Source organism: Rattus norvegicus, chromosome 10 (assembly GCF_021556685.1).
Source record: "Rattus norvegicus strain SHRSP/BbbUtx chromosome 10, alternate assembly SHRSP_T2T, whole genome shotgun sequence".
Taxonomy (NCBI): domain Eukaryota; kingdom Metazoa; phylum Chordata; class Mammalia; order Rodentia; family Muridae; genus Rattus; species Rattus norvegicus.
This window is the reverse complement of record NC_141543.1, coordinates 111,997,501-112,023,680: the sequence shown is the minus strand read 5'-3', so window position 1 is coordinate 112,023,680 and position 26,180 is coordinate 111,997,501. Positions and strand designations below refer to the sequence as shown.

The 26,180-nt window shown below is 52.0% G+C and overlaps 3 protein-coding genes across 7 annotated transcripts in view; 2 read left to right on the top strand and 1 right to left on the bottom strand.

Annotated features, from left to right (window-relative positions):
- The window catches only part of Nploc4 (NPL4 homolog, ubiquitin recognition factor), a 55,527-nt gene extending 44,830 nt beyond the window's left edge, over window positions 1-10,697 (top strand). The window contains exons 12-16 of one of the 2 annotated variants that reach the window (XM_087569507.1): window positions 2,235-2,306; window positions 5,358-5,453; window positions 6,488-6,604; window positions 7,622-7,724; window positions 8,401-10,697. In XM_087569507.1, the coding sequence (XP_087425633.1) occupies window positions 2,235-2,306; window positions 5,358-5,453; window positions 6,488-6,604; window positions 7,622-7,724; window positions 8,401-8,558 (546 nt within the window). In that variant the 3' untranslated portion in view covers window positions 8,559-10,697. 2 annotated transcript variants of the gene reach the window in all.
- A 1,700-nt stretch (window positions 10,698-12,397) lies between these two features.
- Window positions 12,398-23,403, top strand: Faap100 (FA core complex associated protein 100). 2 transcript variants are annotated; one of them, NM_001447233.1, is given in 10 exon segments: window positions 12,398-12,602; window positions 12,690-12,808; window positions 13,439-14,403; window positions 15,538-15,694; window positions 16,455-17,224; window positions 17,896-18,032; window positions 18,945-19,061; window positions 20,919-21,005; window positions 21,248-21,383; window positions 21,600-22,603. In NM_001447233.1, coding segments are annotated over 9 exon segments (2,649 nt in total). In that variant the 5' UTR covers window positions 12,398-12,437; the 3' UTR covers window positions 21,380-21,383; window positions 21,600-22,603.
- Fscn2 (fascin actin-bundling protein 2, retinal) overlaps window positions 20,471-26,180 on the bottom strand; it is a 21,906-nt gene continuing 16,196 nt past the window's right edge. The window contains exons 2-6 of one of the 3 annotated variants that reach the window (XM_087572596.1): window positions 25,052-25,208; window positions 24,482-24,623; window positions 24,342-24,343; window positions 24,092-24,306; window positions 23,741-24,008 (exon numbers count right to left, since the gene is read on the bottom strand). In XM_087572596.1, coding sequence (XP_087428722.1) covers window positions 23,803-24,008; window positions 24,092-24,306; window positions 24,342-24,343; window positions 24,482-24,623; window positions 25,052-25,208 — 722 coding nt within the window. In that variant the 3' untranslated portion in view covers window positions 23,741-23,802. Of the gene's footprint in view, window positions 24,009-24,091; window positions 24,307-24,341; window positions 24,344-24,481; window positions 24,624-25,051; window positions 25,209-26,180 lie in introns of all 3 variants that reach the window. The other 2 variants (XM_087572595.1, NM_001107072.1) reach the window with 2 other exon arrangements.

The following is a 26,180-nucleotide window of genomic DNA, read 5'->3' as shown; positions in this document are numbered from 1 at the left end:
AAATGGGAGCTACAGCACCTTTATTTTTGTGGTGAGCAGAAAGGTACAGTTGGGTAGTTAAGTTTGAACAAGAATAGCACAACACAAAGAAAGAGTGGGGGTTTTTAACAAGAAAATTCCCTGGAGGGGAAAATTAAAGTGAACAGGTGCTGGAAAAATGTTTCTGCATATTAGAGCTTAATTAGATTTGAAGATGAATTCCAGATGGGCTAATTATGTGTGAGTTGTTGCAGGTTATTTCTTGTAGGGGCAAGTATGTATTTTTGGAAATGGTGGTTTAGTTTGATTGGGTTTGATTCCTACCTCCCACCCTGTCTCCATCAAGAAAACTGTCTCTTCTGAGGCCCAAGACCTCAGTGGGGGGTCAGTCCACATCTTTGGGACCACTGTCAGACAAGCAGAAGCACAGAACATGGAGGCCATCCTGACCTTGTGATCACATGTGTAAGGAAAAACACGAACTTTCCCGGGTCAGTGGAAGGTCATGACCCTCACAGGAAGTAAGCAGAAGTAAGCAGATCCTAGTAGGGACTAAACTCACACTCATCACATAGATGCTGCATGGATTGATACAGAGTGTGTGTGTGTGTGTGTGTGTGTGTGTGTGTGTGTGTGACTAAACTCACACTCATCACATAGATGCTGCATGGATTGATACAGAGAGTGTGTGTGTGTGTGTGTGTGTGTGTGTGTGTGTGTGTGTGTGTGTGTGTGTGTGTGTGTGTACTTGGGCCAGATCTCTCGGTAGGGCAGAGGGCAAGTCTTTGTTGAAATCTCTGTAGGAAGTGGGACTAGTTTAGGACCAGCTTAACTTGGGAACAGCTTGCAATGATTATCTTAAAAGATAGCCTGGCTCCCTCGGGTCCCTGAAAGGTGTGGATATGTTGGGAGTGGTCTTATGGCACACCTTGGGGACATATGGTTGGTAGACAGTTTGGGTCTGAGGTCCTCAATAAATAAACTTTTATGTAAGGAACTATAATTAGAAACTATTGACACATTTATGTACAACACAATGTTAGGTAATAATTGAAATAGAAAATTACTCCTTGCAGTTCTTTAATAAAGAGCATCAGGTCTCAGGAATTTATTTCTAGAGCTCTGTTTGAACTCAGCATGTTTGACATAAATCACATCTAATTGTCATTTTATGACTAATGAACATATGTTGGCCACTTTTCCCCATAATTAAACTTTATGTTTTGTGCATCTGACAAAGCAAAGCAAGTTTAGAATTTGACATATTGGTGGTGGTGTGTGTGTGTACATGTACGTGTATGCTTTTTTGTACATTTCTTTATTTTGTGTATGTACTGTTTTTATAAAGTCCAGTTGTCGGAAATGTAAAAAAATTTTTTTTTTTTTGGTTCTTTTTTTCGGAGCTGGGGACCGAACCCAGGGCCTTGCGCTTCCTAGGTAAGCGCTCTACCACTGAGCTAAATCCCCAACCCCTGTAAAACTTTTTAAGAAGGAGATTTTGAGTGACTGTGGAGGACCCTGCAGGCTGTTTTCAGCTCTAAGCCATCGGTGGTGCCAGGTCATGGTGGGATGTGATGCTTACTCTGTCCCTCTTCAAAGTTCCCCCAGAAACAGACAGGAAGGTCAGGGCCATAATAGAGAGTTCTAAAATACAACATGTGGAAATACTTCCAAAAATACATACATTTCTTTTAGAGACGGGTCTCTATATATTCCTTGACCTCACTAATGTAGACCAAGCTGGCCTCAAACTCAGAGCTCTTCTTACCTGACCTACCAAGTGCTGCATTTAAAGGCATGTGCCATCACTCCTGGCCAGATCACAGTGTGTAAGAGAACAGGGCATAAAGATGTGCATTTATGGGGTTGGGGATTTAGCTCAGCAGTAGAGCGCTTGCCTAGTAAGCGCAAGGCCCTGGGTTCGGTCCTCAGCTCTGAAAAAAAGGAAAAAAAAAGATGTGCACTTGTAATTCCAGCCCTAACAAGGCAGAATCAGGTTGCCACAAGTTCAGTGCCAACATGGTCCATATAGTTCCTGAGATCCTGTTTTGAAAAGAAGAGATGGTGGTGGTGGTGGTGGTGGTGGTGGTGGTGGTGGTGGTGGTGGTGGTGGTGGTGGTGGTAATAATAATAATATAATAATAATAATAATAATAATAATAATAATAAATAATAATAATAGCAACCACCACCACCTTGTGGAAGGCACACTGTCGCTTCACCTTCTTTCACTTGCTGACTTTTGCTTGTTTCAGGACATAGACAAGTTTGGCAATGAGATCACCCAGCTGGCCCGTCCCCTGCCTGTGGAGTATCTCATCATAGATGTAAGTACTTAACAGGCTGGTACCATAGTCCCCATGAAGGCTAGGACTCCTAGGTGATGTGATAGCCACGAGGAAGGGAGCCAGGGAGATTTGAGTCACACACTGCCGCAAGGATTGTTTCTTGATTATGAAATCCCAAGTTTCCATAAACTCCACAGTTTAAACAACCTTGGGATTAACTTTTCTCATGCTAAAGTACAAACAAAAGACACCTACCTCCAGTTCCGCCCTATGGCCTCTGGAAGGCAGTGATGAGTCCCAAGGGTATCTATCTGAACAGTCCTGTATATCTAGGCTTGGCTGGAAGCTGCCCAGTGCCCAGGAGGTGCAGATGTTGTCCTGCCTGGCACAGCAGTCGTACTCTTAGGGGCCACTCCATCAAGAGTTTCCTGGGACACATCTGTAACTTCGTGTTTGTGAGTAGGGAGGGCCAGCGTTGTTTCTGGATAGAGCTCTAGGAGGTACGAAGAGCTGGCTGTGCTGCAACCTCTCAGGCTGTCGAGAGGAGTTTGGTGGTCATAGAGACACAGTCACATTGCTGGCCACAGGGCAGTGAGAGCCCCAGGATAAAGCCTGGTGACTCACAGCAGCTGGAGTCTCACTACCTGCCCAGTGCTGTCCAGAGGGTTGGAGGTGGCTCCTTTCCTGCATTGCTGCTGTGCCAGAGCATCTGCTTGGGCTGGATTTGGACTTGGGGTGAATATATGATTCAGGCAATAAAGTATTACTGGATTTGGAGCAGTTGCATCCCCTGAGCCTAGTGCACTGAAGCTCCATTTCAATTGACAGTTCCTGAGAACATATTTATTACCTAGGCCATAAAGGCATCTGTCTCTATACTACCTGGGGTGTAATTAAGATGAGAGCAGATTGATGGAGGAGCCAGCGTGATTCAGAATGAGCTTCCTAAGCCACTCTTCACCCTAGCACCTCCCATACCTTTCAGCAGCACTGCTATAGCGTCCACATTCTCCAGACTAGGGCTGTCTGCCTCTCGCTCCCCCAAACCCCTTTGTAAGACAGGGTCATGCTGTGTAGCCCTCACCAGCCCCAAACTTGTAATCTGGCCTTGATCTCTTCAGGGCTTCAGATAGGGGTGTGAGCCACAGCTTGTCTGCTGGGTTTTTGTTGTTTTCATTTGCTTATTTGTTGTTTGGGGGAGATTGTTGTTGTTTTGTTTTGTTTTGTTTTTTTTGACAGAGGACCTCAAATTTATAGAGATCTCCCTGTTTCTGGCCATAAGTCTTCCACCCTGAATATCTGCTGCTGTTAAATTTGAGAGTAGGATAGCTTTATCACAGCAGAGTTTTGGCTGAGTCATCTCCCAAGCCCCAAGATGGCTGTTCCACACAGTGAAAGTATAAACCCAGGACAGTCTGAGCAGGGTTATTGCCCAGCAGCCCTCAAACTGAGGATCTCCTGCTTTGGCCTCTTGAGTAACTGCATTACAAGTGTGTACCACAGTAACTCTGGATTGATGGTAAATACTAGTAAATATTCTGTAGTTACCTTTTGCTCCTGTGTGTGACTTCCTAAAAGAAGAGACCTGAGAGTATCCCCAAGCTTTTGCTCACAGCGCGGTTATACTCCCTGTTTAGTGTTCAAACCTGACTGGAACGCTGCTCTCAGGGCCATACTCAGTGCCTTGTGTGGGGGATACTCCAGTCATGTTTCTTAGACAGTGACCTGAGGCCCTATGACCAGAACATGGCGCAAGTCCACATGCTTGGCCTTGCTGCTGCAGATACTTCTCTATGAAGGGCCATGCATCTCTGCATCTGATGGTTCAGCTCCTCCTTAGAGAGTGCTGACTTTGGCAGAGCTGAATCCAGAAATAGCCTGCTGCCTTTGCCAATGGAGAAAACAGATCACAGGGACCAGAGCAACTTTTTCTTTCATTCATTAGAAATAGCCCCACAGGAGTCAGAATAGTTACTCTATACCTGGACAGGGTATGGCCTGATGATGCTAGTGTCATGTGCAGAGAGAATTATGTCAGACAGAAGTGCTGGTAACTCGCACTTGGGTGCTTTTGTGGGTAAGAGGCCTTTGCCAACAGGAATACAACCTGTGTTTGTATTGATTCCTGCACATGTCACCAGTGACTCTGAGGCCACTATTCTATTGATTACGTGATAGATTTAAAGTGTCCTCTGCCATTAACTAAAACATGCTGGAGTCAAAGGAAAGATTTGCCTACTCACCTTGGAGGAAAACAGTTGCCATGACTGTTAACCTTTCCTATAAAACTGGGTGTCTCATGGAGTGGTCTCTTAGAGGTTCTTGAGGTCACGGGTATTTCTCAGGTCCTTACTGGCTGATCTACACTTGCCCCCAAGCATAGTATTGAGAATTTTATGCCTTTAGTCTGCCTCTTGCCTTTTGATGTTCTGTAGTTCCTGATTTGACCAGGAAGAACTGCAGTATGTATCTATATGCTGTAATTAGTGTCATGCAGGCTCTAAATAGCCAGGAGCTGCTTACATGGGAGCCCAGTCAGATGCACAAATTCTTACTGGGCAGTGGTTGCACACACCTTTAGTGCCAGCACTGGGGAGGCAGAGACACACCTGTTTATGTTGTTCCCAGGGTCTGAGGGTTGTTATTTGAGGATGACACAGTCTCCTTCAACACACCTTATTGTAGGTTTATGTCATTAGTTCAAGAGTGTGTATGGTGGCAGGACGCACCAGGCCCACCATGGAATTGATGTGTATGCCTGGCTTAGTGAAACCAGCCAGAGAGCTGTGAATTGGGGGGTGGGGGGGTCTGACAGGGTGTTACATTGGAACAGCCCGCAGACTGCAGGTCAGAAAGTATTTGGGGGCATCATGGAGCCACTGCAATAAATTAGCGCTAGTTCTAATGGCCCTGGAGCCGGAACTAATGAGAGCGCAACTGCCAGGGTATGCGCAGGAACCGTTCTGCCCTCTTTTATTTTTACTGCAACACCTAATAGCTCTGATTGGGTGCCCAGACTCTTGCATAGGCAGGAGTGCATATCCCGTTCTGGCTCTGTGTTACAGTCTTGTTGTTGCTGTTGTTCTTTAGATCACAACCACCTTCCCCAAGGATCCAGTTTACACTTTTTCTATTTCTCAAAATCCGTTTCCTATTGAAAACCGGGATGTGCTGGGTGAGACACAGGTAAGCTCTTTGTCTTATCTTTGTCTAACATTGGTCTGATTCCCCAAACTGCCTTTTCACACTCCCTTGATCTGACAGGTCCTGTCAGGCCCTGTTCTGGGTGTTATTGATCACTTAGAGGCCCCTTTTTACTAGGCAGTGTAGGTAACTGTGCTTAAATCCTCTGGAGCCCATGGGCCAGGCTTGTCAGCAATTCATTCTCACTTAGCTTCTCGATGTTGCCAATATTATTTATCACTTTTTGTTGACTATCAAGGTTTCTCTAGTTTCTTCCTGTTGGTTTGACCTGCTGTGCTGTCTATTGGACATGTAGGGTCCATCAAGCTTCTGTGGGTCCCCCGTAGCCTGGCATGTGGTTTTGATGGGTGTTGATGGGGTTAGCACCCCATCCTTTGTGCTAACCTCAAGTCTAACCAGACCCAAGTTTCCATTCCCGCCTAGTACAGACAGTCTGTGCTTATTTATTTTAGGATTGCTTGGTACCAGTTCTTCAGGATATGATTGGCTAAGGAACAGCTGTAATATTTACTTCTGGTGTGGTTCCTCACAGCCTGTGTATCCAGGGATGTCAGATGTTTGTAGGTGTAGGATGGTGCCAGTTACTTGACAGACCTTTGAGATGCCCACGATGATAAGTGTACCTGGTTGTTTAAAAGCTGCCCTTACCAAGTGTGATGGTGCCCGACTTTAATTCAAGCACTCAGGAGTCGGAGGCAGGCACCTCTCTGACTTCAAGGCCAGCCTGGTATAGATAGCCAGGGTAGGTAAGGGGTGATTTCTGTTTACCTGAGCAATGTCTTGGATCTGAACCCGCTTACATACCTGGGTCAGTTGTGCTTAGGTCTCCCTGGGCAAGAAAGTCACATTAGCTCTTTGGCTCCCTGCACCTTTTCTGCAGTTCCTTGGTAGTTTTTGAGACAGATAGTGTGTCTGCGTTGTTTACTATGTGTTTGTTTAGTAGGAGACAACTCTTTCTTGGTTTACTACTAGGGATTTGTGATAAACTTTTTTACTCCTTTTGACTTGTTCCTTAGGACTTCCATAGTTTGGCCACCTACTTGTCCCAGAATACCTCATCTGTGTTCTTGGATACCATCTCCGACTTCCATCTCCTGTTGTTTCTGGTCACCAATGAAGTCATGCCACTGCAGGTATCAGCCCTGCTGCCCTTTGCTCTCTCCTTGAATCCCAAGGACTGGTATGAAGCTTGGTGTCAAGAGACCCAGCATGTGAGAATATGCAGACCGCAGCACCTCACTAGGGACCTTTCTTTACTATTGATGGAGATATTTGACCTTTAGCCTTCACGATGAAGGATAGTTTGGTTATTGAGAATGACTGGACAGAGGGAATGAGTCTCCATCTGGCCTGAAGCCCTGAGGACCCCACAGTTGACACCATCCCAGTTGCACTCCTTCAGAGCCAGTGTCTCTGCAGCTTCCTGATACCACCTCACCTTATGAAACACTACTGTTAATGGCCTGAGCCCAGGAAGTTTGCCAGCTTCCGAGACCTGCACACACCATTGCACACTTGGCATTTTAAAGATTTACCATAAGGGAGAGTGACTGTGAATTTTTGCAGATGATAGGTGCTCTCTGAACAGAGCAGGGCAGCAGGTTGTACAGAAAGCCTGTGTGCATGCCTTGGGCGTTCACAGCATGAGAGTCCTGTTTCCATGGTCTTTATTTGCCTGAGATACACAGAAATGCAAAGGGGGCAGGAATAAGTCGTCTGACCTTGATCACACTAACTCCACCTCTTTGCTTAAGGTGACTAAATAGAGTTGTCCTTCCCAGAATAATTAGATCTAGCAGCTTGTAAATGTCCTCTTATCTTGTTGTACATGTATAATAGTATATGCACACCTAGCTTGGCACATGTATATTAGAATATGCTCACCTAGCTTGGCATGGATGACATGTTTACCACCCAGTGTGATGCTCTGCATGAGGAACTCTGCTTTTCCTGGTTGTGGATTCAAGTCAGCCCTGCCATCTGAATACAAGGTGACGGGTCTAATGCATCTTTTGTTTTGTAGTGACAGCTTCTGAGATTCTTTTTCAATTTTCTTTGAAAAATATTATTAATGTTAAGAGAAAAAAATTAGTGAGAGTGTTTCCCCCTCAATCAGAGCAAAATGCAACCCTCCTTGTGGATTCTTGCAGGACAGTATCAGCCTGCTGCTAGAAGCCGTCAGGACCAGAAACGAGGAGCTAGCACAGACATGGAAAAAGTCTGAACAGTGGGCCACTATTGAGCAGCTGTGCAGTAAGTGTCTCCATTCCCCTCTACCAAGGGTCATAGTCAAAATGAACATGGGTAGAACATGAGTTCTGTCGATATACACCGGACCACTGACCCAGGTGCCTCCTGAGTGCTTGGGCAAAGGGACAGACATGGGTGGCCAGCCACCTTGGCTGGACTTGTTAGGGGACTTGTGCTGTCATCATTCAGGGGAATGGCAGTGAGAGCATGAGAAGCCACCACACGCTCATCAGAGTAATAAAATGAAAAACCAAAACCATACCAATCGACAGTGCCTCAGAGAACGTGGGGGCAGGCCGGACTTGAACTCTACGTAGGAGCAGGCTACTACTATAGTAGTATAGCAGGAAACTATACTACTGATCTTTGGACTGGGATGTAGCAAGCAGTCTCACTGTTGAACCTTTATCAGAGCAAAGGACGGTACAAAGAGTTTATATGAGAGTGAAGCTACACAGATGCTCACTGCAGGGTGTGATGGTTCTCGCAGAAATACCTAGCAACAGGGAGCAGACTTCAAGTGCAAATAGGGAGGCGTTTGCTGACTGCAGCCAAAACAGTTGATGTACTGACAGTTGGGGCTTCAACAGGGACTTTTGAGCCACCCTGCCCTGCCATGTGGCTCTCAGGAGATGTCTCTTTCTGTGCAGACATGACGTGCTCTCACTTTACCCCACAGGCACTGTTGGTGTGCAGCTCCCAGGCCTCCATGAGTTTGGTGCAGTCGGGGGCTCTGCACGCGCTGCTACCTCTGCCATGTGGGCTTGTCAGCACTGCACCTTCATGAACCAGCCTGGCACAGGCCACTGCGAGATGTGCAGCCTTCCCCGGACCTAGGGCTCTGGACCTCTGCTGTGTAGGACTGGGCCTGTCCAGCCCTCTCTGAAGTCTGGAGTGCCATATGTTCCCTATAAGGCCTGAAGCCCACAGCCCTGAAACAGTGGGGCCAGCTACCCTGGTATTCCAGATATACTGAAGCGTCTCAGTGCAGATCTTGAAGAGAAAGAACCCCAACTGCTGTGCTGGGGTTGAACACAACCTCCCAACTGGAAAGGCAGAGCAGACTTGCCCAAGAGCACCCCACTTGCCTCACTTAGTCAATAACTCCCCACTGTGTTGGAGGACTGGACACCTCCGACCAACCACCTGAAATCGGGGTGCACAGAGAGGGTGCTGCTGTCACCCAGCCATCTTTCCTTCCTCTATGATTTTTGTTTTCTGCCTTCCCACCTTCTTCCCCAGTGTTTGGATGGATGCTCCTAGTTGTCTCTGTTCCCTTGTTGTGGGGCTGTGTCCCTCCTTTGGGAGCATGTGTGGCTAGGGTGTGGTAGCCTTGGTCTGACATGCAGTGTAGTACGTCCCTGCCCTTTACTTGTCTGAAATCAGCAGTTATCAGTAATTCCCACCCAGGAAACTTTTATTTATTGTTTTTTTTTGTTGTTGTTTGTTTTGTTTTGTTTTTTAAGATAAAACTGCACAGATGGAGTGAGATAGATTTAATTCTACTCTCTTTCCTCCTTTAGTGCAGCCCCTCTTGGGTGGTTTATTGGGCAGGAGGCCACCATCTTTTCTCCTCTGAAGCAAACCTCAGTGCCTGAGACTTTCCTGCCTGCCACGCTGCAGACAGTAGAGATTGGTAGCACAGGTGGTTCATCAGAGCAGTAGTGGCTCTTGCCTCACAGACAGCCCCTTCAAGTCTAGGGCAGCCCTGGAGTTCTGGTCCCTAATGTGTCCCTACATTATGGCCTTCTTGCACAGTGCTGTGGCAGTTGAGAAAGCCTAGAAAAGGTGCCCCTGTGACCACTGTGAGGCATGTAGAAACAGTTTGAGGGTCCTGTGTGGCTGCGTTATGACAGCCCTTACCCAGGTAAGATATGGATATCTTGATGCCTCGTTGCCTTAATGAGAGCTAAGTCAGCTGTCCTTCACCCTGGGAAAGGCCATGCCAACTGTGGACTGCTGGGAGCCATGCGTGTCACTTGAGTAGAGTGCACCCGTGCTTCCTTCCCCATCTTTGGCCCTATGGACAGAGCACTTGTTGCTAGGTTATCGTGTGGCAGGGCTGGCCACCACCGTCGGTCTCACCTGACATGAGATCTGAAGCTACAGCCCTGGAGCTGAGGAGCCACTGTGCTTGGTTTGGTATTGACAGGGTCATCTTGGAGGGTTGGGAGTGGTGGAGAGCAGGGCAAGCAATCTCTCCAGCTACCTGCCAACAGTATAGAGATAAAGTGCTGAGGGCTGTCTAACCTCCCTCCTGGTAGTGTCCCGGCTAGGGCTTCACCTTTCTGTTTTTTTCTGGTCCCTAAGTCTGGTAGACTGGATGTCCTTGTATTTCTGTGTCTGCAACTAAGCTATGTTTCTGATGCCAATCATTCTAGCACTATTACTCACGTTGGGCAGGTGCTGGGCAGCACAGACTCTGGAGACCTGTTTGCTACTGCTTATTCCCCCATTCATCTTTGTCTACAAAGTTAATTACGTTCTCGAGTTCTGGCATCCACATAATTCTTGTTTTTCTCTGACTTTTAGCTAAAGAAATTTTTTGTGATTTCTCTGCTTATGGTTTTGAGTTACTCTTTGTTCAGTAATGCACTTTATTTTATTGTCCAAAGAGAGTCAAGCTAAAGCTACTGGCTTGGGAGTGAGCCCTACACTAGGTTCAGACCTGGGCAGCTCAGCTACCTCCTCCTACATGGAGGTGGCCCTGGTCCCACCTCTAATCCCTCCTGCCATCAGGCCCTACAGCGCAAAAAGAGGCGCCTGTGTGCATACACCCACACGAACCCAGTGGCTGTTATGGTCCTCATCAGGCTCAGAGATGGGGTCTAGCCCTGGCCTTGCTCTGACTAGCCGCAGCCGGCTCCTGGGACATGGGTGCTCCCGCTTCGGCTCTGCTTTGGGCTCACAAGTGTGTGTTGGCTGGGTGTGGACCCCAGCCCTGCAGTGGAACCTAATAAAAGCGCCTGAAGCGATTGTCCTGCTCCCAGTGCATTGTTCCTGTGCCCAGAACCAGTGTGGCCTGTATGTGCTGCCTCGTAAGGCATGGGGTCAGTCGTGTGTTAGAACCTGGAGTGCAGAAGATAAACTGAGGATGCTTCCAACTCTCGAAGAGTCTCTGCTGCTGCAGAGGAAAAATCCATCTCCCTCCCACTTGTTTCTATCCAAGGTGTCTTCAGAGAAGCCTGGGGCTCAGATCTGTTCCAAAGCCACTCATAAATGATAAAATAGGTCCAGACTTTATTTTTATTTTAATTTTTAAAAAATTTACAGCTGGGCATGGTGGTCCGTGCCTTCATTCCCAGTACTCGGGAGACACAGACAGGCTATTCCTGTAATGCCTGAAAAATTATTTGGTGGCTGGGGGGTGTGTGGTTCTAGACAGGTTTTTTGGTGTGTGTGTGTGTGTGTGTGTGTGTGTGTGTGTGTGTGTGTGTACATTTTGCTGTTCTGGAACTAGCTTTGTAGATGAGCCTGGCCTTAAACTCATAGAGAGCCACCTGCCTCTGCCTCCTGAGTGCTGGGATTAAAGGCATATACCACCAACAACTTTTTTTTTTTCCTTCAGAGCTGGGGACCCAACCCAGGGCCTTGTGCTTGCTAGGCAAGCGCTCTACCACTGAGCTAAATCCCCAACCCCCCACACAACTTTTATTACTGTTTTTTATCGTGTGTTTTTGTGTACAGAAATAGCTCGGTAGAGGATGTGTGAGCCCTGGAGCTATTAGGGTTGTGACCTTCCCTATGTGGATGCTGGGAATCAAACTTGGGTCTTCTGCAAGAATAGTATGTGCTTGTAAGTGCTGAGCCATCTTTCCAGCCCCAGGGTGCTGTTTGACAACTACACTAGGATCATACTATGTTCCAAAACGCACTGGACTTTTGTGCCTGGTTGTACCTCAGACCTTGTAGATTTGTCCACTGGAATTTTCAGATGAGAATTTTTTAAGAGTCAAGGTTGCCTGGGCTGGCCCCAAACTCTAGTATTCCTGCCTCAGCCTCCTGAGTAGCTGCCACTCTAGAAGCATAGGCAGTGGCATCTAGTTTGATGAGTGCTCTGGAAGAGTGGCGAATACTTCATGAATCTTGTACTTGGAGCCTCATTCCAGGTGGGAGTCTCAGTCTGCTCTCTCAAAGAGCTGCAAGTAGAGCTGTCACTGAAGAACATGTAGTTTCCCTTAGACCCAGCTCATCAGGGTTCTCCGCATCCTCTGCTCTAGTTCAGAATCACATTCTACTGTGTTCGTGGAGGAGAGGCTCTTCTGGCCGGCTGGTCTGAAGCACCTTTCTCCCTGATCAAGTGAACGGTTTGCTGAACATGCTATGTGGGCGATACCCTCCCAAGTGCTGTCACAAAACGATGCGAGGGCAAGTGCTGCATACAACCTTGCACCAGAGCAACCTCTGCTCAACAGGTAGGTGATCTGAGACGGACCCTGACGTGGACTCGAATGAACTTTCAGGAGTGCATCACATTTAGCCATACTTTGGCCTTCTGCCTCCCCAGTAAACCGTGGCTCTTTGCGCCCCAGTACTTGCAGGGCATTCCCGCCATCTAGCGGGCGGTAGAGCAGCCGTCCCCGCCCCTGCAGCAGGCCCCGGCCACGCCTCCGCAGCGGCCGCTTTACGGCGGAGGCCGCGCCGCGCCGTGGGCGGCCGTAAAGCCTGGAGGCGGCACCGCCCCTCAAGGCTGAGCTCTGGCCCCACGCCCGCAGGATGGCGGGCGCTTCCTCGCGCGTGCACTATCTGTCGGACTTCTGCTGCCCGCTCGGAGGCCGAGCGGCGGGGAAGCCCCATGTGCTGCGACATGATGCGGAGGTCTTTCTGTCCACCGGGCGCGAGTTCGTCTATGTGTATGACCAGGAGGGCGGGCTGCTGACGGTGAGCGGCGGGCGGGCGGGCGGCGCCGTTCGGAGGTGAGCCGGGGCCGCGTGTGCCCTCGCCTGACCTCGCTCTCCTGGCGCCCAGGCGGTGTACCAGTTTCCCGACCAGGTGTGGCACCTGCAGCTCCTGGCCACCCGCAGGGCACTCTACGTCCTGTGTGCCCGGACTGGCATCTACTGCCTGTCGTTGGACTCACTGGACAGGTGAGGGGGCGTGGCCCCACGCGGTCCGGCCAGTGCACAAGTCGGGTCCCCAGGGAGGCCTGCTTTCATTTCCTCCTTTGAGCCTTGCGCGGTTTGCCCCAGTAGTAGTCCTTCTGACGGCCACTGACAACACGCCATGGTCGGAGGCAGGGGACTGCGTTCTCGGCCATCGGTTCCTGCACTTGGTACCCTCCAATACCTGTGCATATGCAGGCGTGGCAGTAGTATCTACTTCCATGAAGTTCTAAGCTGTTGAGGCTCAGTGAAGTCTGCAGCCAGGAGTACCACTGTCGTTGCCCTCAGGTGTCCGACAAGACCTCTTAGAAATGGGTCTCAGAAGGAGGTGGTTGGCCACAGGCTTTTGCTAGAACTCACAGTCCAGATGCAGCCTTGGGAATAATTCCCACACTGATGAGCTTTGTCTGCAGAGATATTTTTCTGGCTGATCCATGTGTCGAGTGGGGTGTGTGTGTGTGTGTGTGTGTGTGTGTGTGTGTGTGTGTGTGTGTGACTTGCTGAATGGCCTGTGGTAGCACCTGCCTACCCTACTCAGAGCAAGTCAGGTTATAGTTGAACAGGATGTGAGTCTACCCCCACCCAATACTGACTGCGGTTCCATTGTTCCTGAAGGTCTGGGAGCCAGGCCTGTGAGGACAAAGAGGATGAGACTCACCCTTACCCTGTGATCCATGTGGACCCAGATGCCTGTGTTCTCCCTGACGCTGCCCTCTGTGCCTTCACTGTGCTGGACGATGTTCTGGTCACCCTGGCACAGGGCCCCACCCAGTGGAAGATGCAACTCTTTGAGTGTCCCCGTGCAGGGGAGGAGCCTCGGCCTGGAGGCCAGGTCGGTGAGGTGCAGCTATCCACCTGCACCCCTCCAGGTGGGGTGCCGGGGGAGCCTACAGCCCCCTGCTTCCTGCCAGTACTGTGCTGTGTGTTCCCACCAGACTCCAGGGCACCTCATGGTCACCCCCAGGGCTGTGGGTGCTTCATGCTGGAGGAGGCTCTCTTTGGTCTACTCTTTGGAGTTGATGCCACTCTCCTGCAGTCCCCTGTGGTCCTCTGCGGTCTCCCTGATGGCCAGCTTTGTTGTGTGGCCCTGAAGGCTCTGGTTACTTCTGAGTTAGCCCCTGGTGACCCAAAGGTCCTGGTCAAGATCCTCCACCACCTAGAGGAGCCTGTGATCTTCATTGGGGCTTTGAGGGCAGAGCCACAGGAGGAGGAGGAGGAGGAAGCAGTAAGAGAGCTGCTGCCTGTCGAGAATGTGCACTCTGACTGCCTAGTAGCCCTTGGTCACCAGGGCCGGACACTGGCCATCAGGGCCAGCTGGAGTGAGTCAGGGAATCTGGTTCCAGAGCTTCGTGAGTATTACCTCCCGGGGCCTGTGCTCTGTGCCGCCTGTGGCAGGGATGGCCACATGTACCACAGCACCCCCTCAGACCTCTGTGTGGTAGACCTGACTCGGAGAGACAGTACTTGGAACCCTGAGAAGCCAGACGGGGCCATAGGAAGCCTGCCCTCCACGCTGTGCCCAGCCAGCTTGAACATCTGCAGCGCCCTTGCTCTGTGTGTGACAGCAAGGGCACCTACAGGTATGAGCTACTGTCGGATGTCACAGAGTCATGGGGCAGGCTCCTCCTTGACAGTGTCTTCCCTAAGCTGTCCTTCCTCCCTGCCTTTTTGTTTGGTGCAGCTTTTGCTAAGCCAGCAAGTGCAGGCTTTCCTTCTCAGGCTCAGCACAGCCCAGAAGTTCACTCACTCCTGCCTTGGGGTCAAGGGACCTCTGGTGTGTGTGTGTCCCTCCCCAGAATTGAGCTATGGCCCCTCAGTCGAGCGTCACAAACATGTGGCTTGTGGGGTTGATTTAAGAGCATCTTCCCATAGCAGCTCTCAAATCGGGTCAGGCCAAACCCCCGTGTGTCCTCTGAGAGCTGGATGAACCTGCTTTAGCTGCTGTGTGGCCTGTTTATGAGCCATTCAGAGGATGTCTCAGAGCTCTCTAAGGAAGCTTCAGCTAGGTTTGCCTGACTGGCATGAGAGGAAGACCACACACACAAACACACACACACACACACACACACACACACACCCAGTGTCTTCCTTTAAGATCAACTAAGAGTATATTAAAGCCTGCTCTAGAAAACATTTAACAGGAGAAAGAGAAAAAAAATGCTTCAAAGAAAAGACCTAAACCACTTGAGGTGAGGGGGTGTAGCCTGAGACTAGGCTCCCTATGAACTGACTTCCAGCTATTAAACTGCCTACCTCAGGGTTTATGTTAAGAGCTGTGTTGGGATAGGGAAGCAAGTAGACCCTTGAGGGGCAGGACAGGAGGATATGGTAGAGAAGCTAGAGTCTGAGGTGAGCAGAGCTCAGCCTCTAGGGCACGTTCCTTTGGAAGGCTCAGCAGCTCTGCTCTGTGTGGCCTGTTGAAGGCTGTGACACGTTTGAATGATTGGCACCATACAGTGACCTTGTTTGACCCCTCTTCCCTATCTGTGTGGACCAATTGCCACCATGGCATCACATCTGTGGTATATCATCTTGTGTATACACTTCAAAATGCAGATAGAGATCAGTGGTCCCCGTCTCTGTCTAGACCCTTGGTGCGGGCTTCCCAGGTCTCCCCTCACTTCCTGCCTTGGTCCTCTGCCAACTCTTTTTCTGGAGCCCAGAGCAAATAGCACCAAGTTTATCATTGGTGCTGTGTGTGTGTCGGTCATCAGGTGGCACCGAGCTCCTGGTCCTGTCTTCTAAAGGACGCCTGATCACCTGCAGTCTGGACTTGAACCCTGAGGCACCTGTGCCTACCAAGATGGCTGTGGCAAATGCAGGCCAGAAAATTAAGGAGCTGCTCCTGGACATTGGCGATGTCTCTGAGAGGTGAGCTGCAGGCTCCAGCTCAGAGCTTGTGCCCTGTCCTTAGGGGTCGGCATCCTGTGTGGAGCTGACCCAGGCTAGGGAGGTTCGGGGTAACAACCATCTGTGTGGCTGTCTCCATCAGGGGCCAAAAAAGTCTGCACATAAACCCTCAGAAGACAAGAGACCCCTTTCTTCCCTCTGACAGGGCCCAAGAGTCTTCTAAATACCAATCCCTTGCCTGCTTCTGTGGTCCCTCCTTAGAGGCCAGTGGGACCTGCTCTCAGCAAAGCTTCCAGCACCAGACGAAGGAGCACGTCTTTCCCTGACCTGTCTCCCCCCAGCCACCTTCAGTGCTAATCCCTCTTGTTCCTTGTGACTTTGGGCTTTATGGCCTTGTGACTCAAGAATATTCCCACAAGGCCTAGCACCTACTGTCACTGTGGAGTGTTGCAAAAGGAAAAAGGGGCCAATTGGGAACACGCGAGGTGATCTATGGGGGTAGCTCATCCCTACTAGTCCTAGGCCGGTTCAGCATCTCCATCCTGCCCTGCCTTGTATAGCCAAGACTAAAGATCAGGTCAAGCAACCTAGAGTCTCCTCCAAAGGATTCCACAGTCAGGACAGAGGAAGACGTACTCCTTGGGCCCGGGAGCAGCCTGCATCCTCAGAGGGCTAGTGCTTGAATCACGATCTGGTCCCTTTCCTCCAGGGAGTCCACAGACATGGCTCCCTCTGCAGGGATAGCTCTCTCTCCCCTGGGCATCATGACTGTTCTTTGCAGGGTGTCCTTTCTGAAGAAAGCTGTTGACCAGCGCAACAAGGCCATAACAAGTCTCAATGAGGCCATGAATGTGAGCTGTGCCCTGCTGTCCAGCCAGGAGGGCGACCGGCCCATCTCATGTACCATCACCACCTCCTGGAGCCGCCTGGAGCTGCGAGACATGCTGATGGCCACCTGCACACTGGACAATAGCAGCAGCTTCAGCCTGGACCAGGGCTGGACCTTGTGCATTCAGGTGCTGACTAGTTCCTCTGCCTTAGACCTGGATGGGACTGGTTCAGCTTTCACCTACACCATTCCAGTGGACAGACTGGGCCCAGGCAGCCGGCGGGAAGTGACGTTGCCCCTGGGCCCTAGTGAGAGTGGTGTGCTCGACCTGCCTGTGACCATGTCCTGCTGGCTCTTCTATAGCCTCAGGGAGGTGATAGGTGAGGCCCTTGCCCCCTCAGACCCTCTAGAGGTCCCCTACCTGGAGAAGCTCCCTCTCAACCTTCCTAAGCAAGAGGGTGTCTGCCTGCCCCTGTGCAAGCGCACAGTGGACATGCTTCAGTGCCTGCGCTTTCCTGGCGTGGCCTCACACCCTGCCCAGGCCCCCAGTGTGCCTGGCCCTGCCTGCGATCCTGTGGAAACTTTCCTGAAGACCTGCCAAGGCCCTGGCAGCGAGCCCACTGGTGCCGCCTCGCTACGGGCCAAGTACCTGCCTCCATCCACAGCCTCCATCAGGGTGTCTGCAGGCCTCCTCAGAGCTGCCCTAGAAGACGGTCACTCAGGTTGGTGGCACAACTGGCTTCAGGGCCCTGCAGTCTGTCCCAACTAGGGTGTCCCTTTCTCTCCCCGTGGCTCCTATGAGTCCCACTGCATCCAAAATGCTGTTGGATCTTGTGTCCTATTGCCCCATCATGGTTGTTTGTGTGTGTCTGTGACATGGCACAACCTAAGCAGAGGCAGATGTCACCAGAGAGCAGCTTGGTAAGCTCTCACACACAGTGCACCTTGGGGTCTCCAGACTAAATGCTGGTCTGTCTGAATTCTGTCACAGCACTAGGCCTGGCTTTCGCTCCCACCATGTGGAGTCATCTGCATTGTTTGGGGCTGCATGGCCAAAGTGTCCTGGTTGTCCGTACCTCTGTCCTGCTCCCAGTGAATGTTGGGTTGCATGTCTGGTTTCAGTCTGTCCTGGAGAGAGCTGCAACAGTCTTGCACAGCATTTCCGTCTGTGTACCACAGTGCAGCCAGGACCTTGCCGTGCGTGTGGCTCATAGGACTACCAGAGTCCTGGGTCCATGATTTCCTGACAGTCCCTACTCCTCCCTGCCTCTTGTGTAGCTTGCCTGGCTTTCTACTATGAGCATTTGGGACACTTAGGTGGCACTGGAAAAGGAACATTTGGCAGAAGCCACACAGGTGCCTAAGCTCCAGCAGGTGCCTCTCTCTCTTCCAGGCTTCCACCTGTGCAGTGCTACCCTGTGCTGGCTCCTTGCCGAGAATGCTGCTGTGGATGTCCTGAGGGCCCAGGCACTGTCTTCTATCCAGGGAATAGCCCCAGATGGGACGGATGTCAACCTCATCGTGCATGAGGTAAGCAGAGGCTACTTGTCTGTTCTTGGTGAGACAGACCTCAGGGCTCACTGTCCTCAGTGGGTCCCTGGACCATTGCTTATGAAGAGTTACTTTAACTGGCCTATCAGTCTGGTCAAGATTGTGTCCCAGGGAGAACCAGCCCTGTCTAACCCTGTCCATCATGTGTTCTGTTTCTGTGCACTGCTAGGGTCACATTGTCAGTGGACAATGAATGCAGTAACCTCCTCAAGCTTGTAAGAGCTAACTGTTGGGCCACCAAGGACGATGCGCCCCCCTTTCAAGTGAGACAATCCAACGCGCGCACGCACACACACACACACACACACAAACACACACACCCCAGACTTTTACATCTTCCTGTCAGAGACTCTTGGAGACTAGCCCTGTCTGCTAAGAGCTGTGGGCCTCCACCCCAGAGCTCAGGCCGTGTCCTCCAAGCCCCATTGGCCACTGTACTTCCCCTTCAAGCCAGGCTCTGGCCAGCTTCTAAACCAGACAGTTCGTAGGCCAAGAGTAGGAACTGGCAGTAGTTACGGTCGGTGGACAGCATCTGTGCTGGTAGCCACACGGAAAAACTGTTGGTTGCTGAGACCTTTCTACAATCCCCAAGTTCTGGGTCTCATGCCACTGTGTGAAGAGAAATCCATGGCTACCCAGCCTGTAGTCAGCACAGTAAGGACCTCCTGGAAGGGGCCAAGATGCCCACAGACAGGCTCAGCTCCCTGTGTCAGGACCTCACTCCCTGGCATGGAGCCCAATACGGCTTGGGTTTTGATAAGGCTCAGAATGAGGCAGGTCCTACAGGATTGTCCCCTGTAGACAGGTTTCTCGCCATTGTTCCTCTAGTCTTTGAAAAGTAAAGAACAGCCCAGACCATGTTGCAACCACTCAAGGCCTTATATGTTGCAGGTAGCTGTGACTGATTTGAGCCCTGCAGGGCCCATCCAGGCTGTAGAGATCCAAGTAGAGAGCTCCTCTCTGGCCAACATGTGCAGGGCGCACCATGCCATCATCAGACGAATAAAGGTACCACAGCCAGCGGGGGTGGGGAGTTCTGGAGGGAGGCCCTGAAGGCAGTAAGTTCCAATCTAGGTTTCCTTGTGGACCCATGTGGCTGTGGGCAGCATGGTACGTTGCCATGTGAGCAGTCACAGCAAACAAGACCCTCCCCTCCAGGTGTCCTGTCAGCCCCTGTGTCACCCACGTTCAGAAATGTCTGCATCCGTGTGTCTGATAGGTTTCTAGTCATTGCTTGTCATGTCTGGGTCTGAGCCCCAGGAATGGACTTCAGGCCAATGTGCCTGAGCTATGAGGAGGGAACAGCCAGGGAAGTCACCATCACAGAGAAGCCACTTTCAGCCTCTGGCCGACTCAGACGACTCAGACGAGCTTCCCCTGGTGCTCAGGTGGCCCAGCCCCAAGGCCAGGTGACCCTCCACCCGACCTCAGCTGGGAGCTTGACCCTGTGTGCTCTAGTACTGCTCGCCCTAAGAGTCAGGAGCTGATGGCTGACAGCTCTGTGAATGGAGGACCAGGTTGGAGGTGCTAGTGGTTTCAGAGCTGGAAGGCCAGCCCATATGTTCTCCTGGCACTCGGCCCCATGAAGTGAGTGACAGGCCATAACCCAGCTGTGGGCTGCACGTGTCCGAGAGTTCAGTCTCTGAGGTGTGGACTAACAGGAGTCTCCAAAGCAGTGGTGCCTCTAGGGACCTGTGGCCTTTGCCCCAATGTCCTGTTATAAGGACACAGCCTCATAGGATTAAGGCCACCCTAGTGACTTTAACTTGGTCATCCTCAAAGACCCCATTTCAAAAAAGCTGTATCAGGGGACCTAAGGTTAGAGTTCATGTGTGATCTCAAGGGGACACAGTTGATCCTTGGTAAGAACCACATGGTACAGGTGCCCTTAGGTTAGCATTCAGGGCACTGCAGCCACACACCTCCATGGTTGAAGAACAGGAATCTGCTCACAGCTGATAGGGTCTTGTGGGGATGTTAGCTTCCCTACAGACAACACTCTCCAGAACACTGGGTGGATATTTGGCTTAGACAGGTCTCCCCTAGGAGACTTTGCTCTTGTCTGAAAAGGCCACTGGGCCCTCACCCTTCAGACCTCATAGCATCTAGCAAGTTAGGCTGCCTTCAGAGAGCAGGAGTGAGTGCCCAGCACTGTGAGCCTGCATAGGGAGTGAGAGAAACGGATCCGAATGGGGTCCTGCCTGAGGCCCAGCCCAAAGCTCCCAGAAGGGAGATTGGGGTTTAGGCTAAAAAGGCTTTTTATACTGGGTGTGCTAGTGCACACCTCTAACCCCAGCACACAGAGGCACACAGATCTCTGTGAGTTCGAGACCAGAATGGTCTAAAAGGTGAGTTCCAGGACAGCCAGAGCTACAGAGACACCTGCCTCAAATAAACAAACAAACAAGCAAACCAAGAAAAAGCCTCTTTAGTCAGTCCTAGTGGTGCATCCCAAGTCCCAGAATTTGTTAGGTTGTAGGAGGAGAATCAGGAACTCAGGGCCAGCCTGGGCAAGCTTGAGGCTAACCTGGGCCTGACTTAGACTCCAGAAATGCCTTAATTATGGTCAGGTGGGTACTCCTGCTGCTCTGAGGAAAGTCCTGGTGAACAGGGTGGGAGACACTAGTAGGTGGATGAGTGGGTTCTCCACAGGAGTCAGGGTCAGCTGAGCAGAAAAGCCAAGAGACAGATAAGAAGAGATCACTGCTCTGAGGAGCATGAGGACCCTACCCTCTAGACTCGGGCACCAGTTCTGGACAGTGGGAAGCGTGTGCGTGCACGCGCATGCGCACGCGCGCGCACACACACACACACACACACACACACACGGGGGCGCATACACACCCCACCCCTTATGTCCTCCAGACGATGGTCACAGAGCAAGCAGCCCAAGGCTCCAGCCCACCTGACCTCCGTATGCAGTATTTACAGCAGATCCATGCCAACCACCAGGTAAGTCCCAGTGCCTGGGTTTAAGGAGTGCCCCCAGATGGCATGTAGGGGAGACTACTCAGTGGACACCAGCATGGATCAGAATGTATAGGGTCATGTCCGTTTGCCTGGCCATACCCATGTGTGGCTGTGTGCTGCGTATTTAAGGCCGTGTGACCCAGTGCTCCTTTTTGGACTACCCACTCCTCCCTAGTAGATGTTCCTAAGTGGGGCATGGGGCCGAGCTTGCTGCCTGCCCACAGGAACTGCTCCGTGAAGTGCAAACCCTGCGTGATCAGCTGTGCACTGAAGACGAAGTGAGTTCCTGCTCCACAGCCCAGAAACTCCTGCAGATTTACAAGCAGCTGCGTAACCCTAGCCTTGTCCTGTTGTGACCAGGTAGGTCTGGGTCCTCTGTCCCCACTCCCTCCAGTATGCTGCTGACCTCCGGGGTGACCCAGAATGGAAAAGGTTACCCTTTGGTTCCCTGACTCAGGCAGCTGCGCCTCCTGGCTAGTCAGGAAGGCAGGAAAATGGGCGTGGGAGGTGAAGCAGCTTCAGGCATGTCTGAACCCACCAGGCTTTAGTACCTCATGCCTTCCTCCTTCCTGACAGCTGCTGGCCAGCTCCACGTCACTGTGGGACACACTGGGGGCTTGCCTGGCAGTACCCCTCAACTGTAACCTCTGCACCCCTGATGAGAATTGTCGTCACCCAAGTACTCAGGCCATGGAGACACAGGGTTTCTGGAATCCAGACTTCCAAGTTTGGGACGGTTCTGCTGCTGACCCCAGCACACCCCAGGAGCGCTTGCTGCCTCTCTGGGGCCACCAGGGGGCAGAGTGCTCACTTCACTGCAACCAAAGCACAAAGACCTTGGGAGGGCTCCCATTGATGCCAGTGGGAAGGCTGCCTCCAGCACTGTGCTGCTCTTCAGCCCCACATCCCAGCCTCCTCCTTCAGCCGGGCCCTGCCCTGCCCTGCTGCTGGTGCTGTCGTTACCGTGGGAGGGGAGCGTGTCTGCAGAGCTCTGCCTGCTCCTGTTGTCTGTCTGTGAGGTGCTGTGCTGACAAGCTGCCTTTCTGTGAAGTTCCAGGTGTCCACTGAGGTTGACTCACTTCTGCCCTCCACCTTCTCTGTTGAGCGAGCTCTGTGCAGTTGGGTGGATAACCCTTCCCAGGTTCCCTTTGCCCACTGACGGAAGGACAGTCCTCAGTGCCCAGGCACCCTCCACCAAGGCTTCTGTGGCTATTTGGGGCCAAAGGTCTGCCCTCTGAGGTCTGGCCAGACGGAGGCCACTGGCTCTTGCCACCCTCACCTCACAGGGCATTTACATGGGAGTCTGTCCATCCTACAGGACAAAGTTCTCCATAAAGGAAGTTAGGAAGTGGAATAGGCCCACTGTAGACACCACCTTGAGTCGATATAAGGTCGGCTTTTGTAACAAGGTGCTTGTTCCCAGGGTTGCCAGTTCACTTGGCCCTGATGGCCTGCTAAGAGCCTGGCCACAGCTTGTCCCCAAGGCTACTCTTCAGTGGGAACCCCGGCTCCTTTGTGTACTGCCCTCTCAACAAGTTAGGGTGGGTCAAGCCACAGGGTATAAAGCCTTGGAAAAAGGAGGTGTCTGCTAGGCTGTACTGGCTTCAGTCTCTGTCAGAGTTGACATTTTCTAGTGTCCCCTACTTGCTGTTATACCCTACAGAGATTGAGAGGCTCCTCCCTAGCCTGAACTTGAGCAGGTCTCAGGATCGGAAGTGTGTGACCTCAGGGACTGGTCCTGATGATGTCCCACCTCCTCAGCCTCACTAGGCACCTGGACACACGCCCACATCTGCACCTGGACACACACACGCCCACATCTGGTCTTTGGCTGTTGTCCTCAGCACTGGCTGGATCAGTAGAGTCCACACCACTCTTAGGCGGCTGCCAGAGTAGAAGAAATACTGGTCAGCTGGAGAGTCACACCTGAAGTGTCATGGTGGATTAAGAGTCACCCTTAGGGGCTGGGGATTTAGCTCAGTGGTAGAGCGCTTACCTAGGAAGCGCAAGGCCCTGGGTTCGGTCCCCAGCTCCGAAAAAAAAGAACCAAAAAAAAAAGAGTCACCCTTAATCCAGCTGGGACCCCAGTCTTGTTCAACACCTGTGTGATGTCCCGGGACACACCAGGTATGCCTGACATCAGGAACACTGCAGGCCATGGACCACTGGGGCTCGCAGACAAGATTCTGAGACTTGGCGCACTCAGGGTGGCTGCTAAGGTCAACTCCAAGAGTCAGTAGGCTATTCCCTGACATGTGTCCCTGGTCCCTTGGTAAGCCACGGGCAGTCCTAACGGTGAGGGTGCGTGTCTGGCCATCACTTCCTTCCCATCATGTTTTCCTGTCTTCCCTCCTTGCTCCGACACGCGCACTGGCTCTGACGTCCTTGGCTTAGGCTTATGACTCTCCGTGCGTCTCTTTTGCCCTCAGGTGTGGACTCCTGGGGAGGACTTCGAGCCCCGAGTCAGCCAAGGTTAGAGGGGCCTTCCTCAGTCTCTGACCCTAAGCCTAGCAACTGCTGGGACAAGGGGTCGAGGGGATAGAGGCAGCCCCCATCTCTAGCCATGGCCCTTGCCCTGAGGTTTTTACACCATGAGAGGGAGAGGTTTGCACAGAGGGGCAAGGGCTTTCCCAGGGGCAGAGCTATAGTGCTACGCAGAGGGGACTTACGTCTCCAAGTCCTTCCCACTACCAACCTGGGCAGCTTGAGCCCACAGCAACTCTGCAACAAAGGTTTAATGCTGGGTAGGTTGGCTCTGGGGTTGACCCCCTGTGAGTCCTCAATATTCCCAGAGAGCTTCCCCCGTAGGCAGGTCCGCGTCAGCACGCAGCAGCCCTGAGGCACCTCCACGCAGGTACTTGCCACTGAGGGCACGGATGGCCAAACGGCCACGCTCTCGGAACTCGAAGAGGAAATCCTCCGCCAAGTCACCATCGCTGCACACACTTCCATGGCTCCCAGTGTACCAGAACCCACCTCCACGGCCTGGGGGCGAGGCTGGAGGTCAGCAGGGCCCACGCACAGCAAGCCTCCCTCCCGGAGCCCCCCTACACTTTACTTTCCCGCACCTCTGATTTGATAGGCGCCATCCCTGAAGCTCAGGTGGAAGACATCGTAGGTGGAGCGGTTGGTGTCCAGCTGGTTGGAGCCTCGGCGGTGGCACACAAAGCCATCCAGGCCACGGAGCACCAGGATGGGTCGGTTGATGAGTTTGAGGATGAATAACTCGTCCTCACCTGTAGGAGAGGGTGCTGTGGACTGACCACTCCTGTCCGTACCTGTCCTTTTCAGGCCATGGACTTGAGGTCCCAAGTGTGCCACTATGGCAAAGAGGTGCCCAAGGTTCCCCAAAGACAGGAAAGGAAAAGACACCCAGAGATCTGACACCTTTCCGGACGGACCAAGTGGAACGGGACCTCAGGTACACTGACCCAAGATGGAGAACTGCCCCATCTTACAGAGGGCAGGGAATGCTCACCCACAAAGTCACTGATAGCAGCCAGCTGCCCATTCTTCTTCATGCACACATAACGCCCATTGCTGGCTTTAAGTGCCACCCGCCGGCCGTGCCATTCTATTTCAAACATGGTGTTGGCAGAACTGTGGGGGAGGGGGAGATCTCAGAGAGAGAGGTGCAGAGTTTGGCCTCCCTAATCCTTGGGTTCAGGGTCCTCCACAGAAGTACCCATTACCAGTAGGGTCGACTCCCCCACCCCAGTGAGCATTCTTTGCTGGTTGGGTTGCCATTCTCACAGCTGAGGCTGTGCTCCGGGTTCCGTTGGAGATGATGACCAAAGTAGCAGCGGCCACCAGGTGTGGTGGCACAAACTTTTAATCCCAGCAGAAGTGGATCTCTGGGTTGGAGGCTTAAGTTCCAAGCCATCCAAGGCCACATAAGTGTGGGCTCTGTCTCTCAAAAACCAAACAAAAAAAACCCAAAAAGGTAATGGTGGTGGGGTTGATGTGCCGGTCATGGTTGTTAGGGTGATGGTGATGAAGGTGACAGAGACAAGGACAGGTACACTCACACTTGCGTGGCTGTGGCCTGAATGCCCCCGTGAGTGACCAAGGTCCAGTAGCCCCCAGTGCTGGAATAGAAAGTACACTTCTTTGTCTCCTGGTCGATTTGCATTAGGAATGTCTCATGGTCCAGTTCTTCATCCTGATTGGCTGAGACATTGATTCCTGGAGGGAGGGAGAAGACAGACAGTAAAGTTCCTCACACCTCTCCTGGGAGGCCAGAGATGGGGAAGCTTGCTTTGGATACATGAAGCCTGAGGGAGTCTCAGCTGGCACTCTCTCCTCTAGACTGACTCCATCTGTCAGAGGCTGCTCCAAGGCCACCAGGTACCAGTGCACCTCACACATGACCTCTAAGGATGGATTCTTAACCCAGCTCTTCCCACACTCCCTGAGATGGCACCTTTCGTGCTGGCAAATCCCCATTCTGGTAATCAGCAAGTAATCTGCTTATTCCTGCTCTCCCAACTCAGGATTTACAGCAGTTTATTTATAGTTCACCCCTAGGCCTGCCAGGTGGGGTCTCTGACCTTCCCACGGAGGTGACCTGGACCATAGCCAGTGTCCAGTAACCAGCCCACCACACATACACTCTAGTCTCTGGGGAAGGCAGGAGGGTGCCCAGGGCTGATGCTGCTGTAATGGGGACAGACAGGACAACTGTGCTGTGGCCTGGCTCAGCATGCAAGCCCTGAACAACCTCAGGAATGTCCCATAAACTCGGGCTCCCTCCAACGAACTGCATCAGTTTCTATGGCAACTGGTTATTCTTGAATAGTGTGGCTGGTAGAGCCCTCAAGATCCCCAGGGGCTCAAGGTGTAACAATAGGAGGTGGGGGACAAAGCTTGAAGGTCAGGCCACATCTCATCCAACCTTGCAGGAGAGGGGAACAACCAAACAGTAGCCCCCCCCCGGGGGGGGGGGAGGCTGAAGTGTGCTGCCTTTTTCTAGCTCCCAAAGGCCATGCCTGGGCCCCCTCACTCCCACGCCCCCTCAAGCCGAAGATCACTGCTCCCATGCAGAAGAGCAGCTGGCACAGCCTCAGGAAAGGGCCCACTCAGACCAGAGGAAGTCAGGTCCCCCGACACTGGAGTTACAGGTGTTTGTGAGCTCCCTTGTGAGTGCCTGGAATTGAA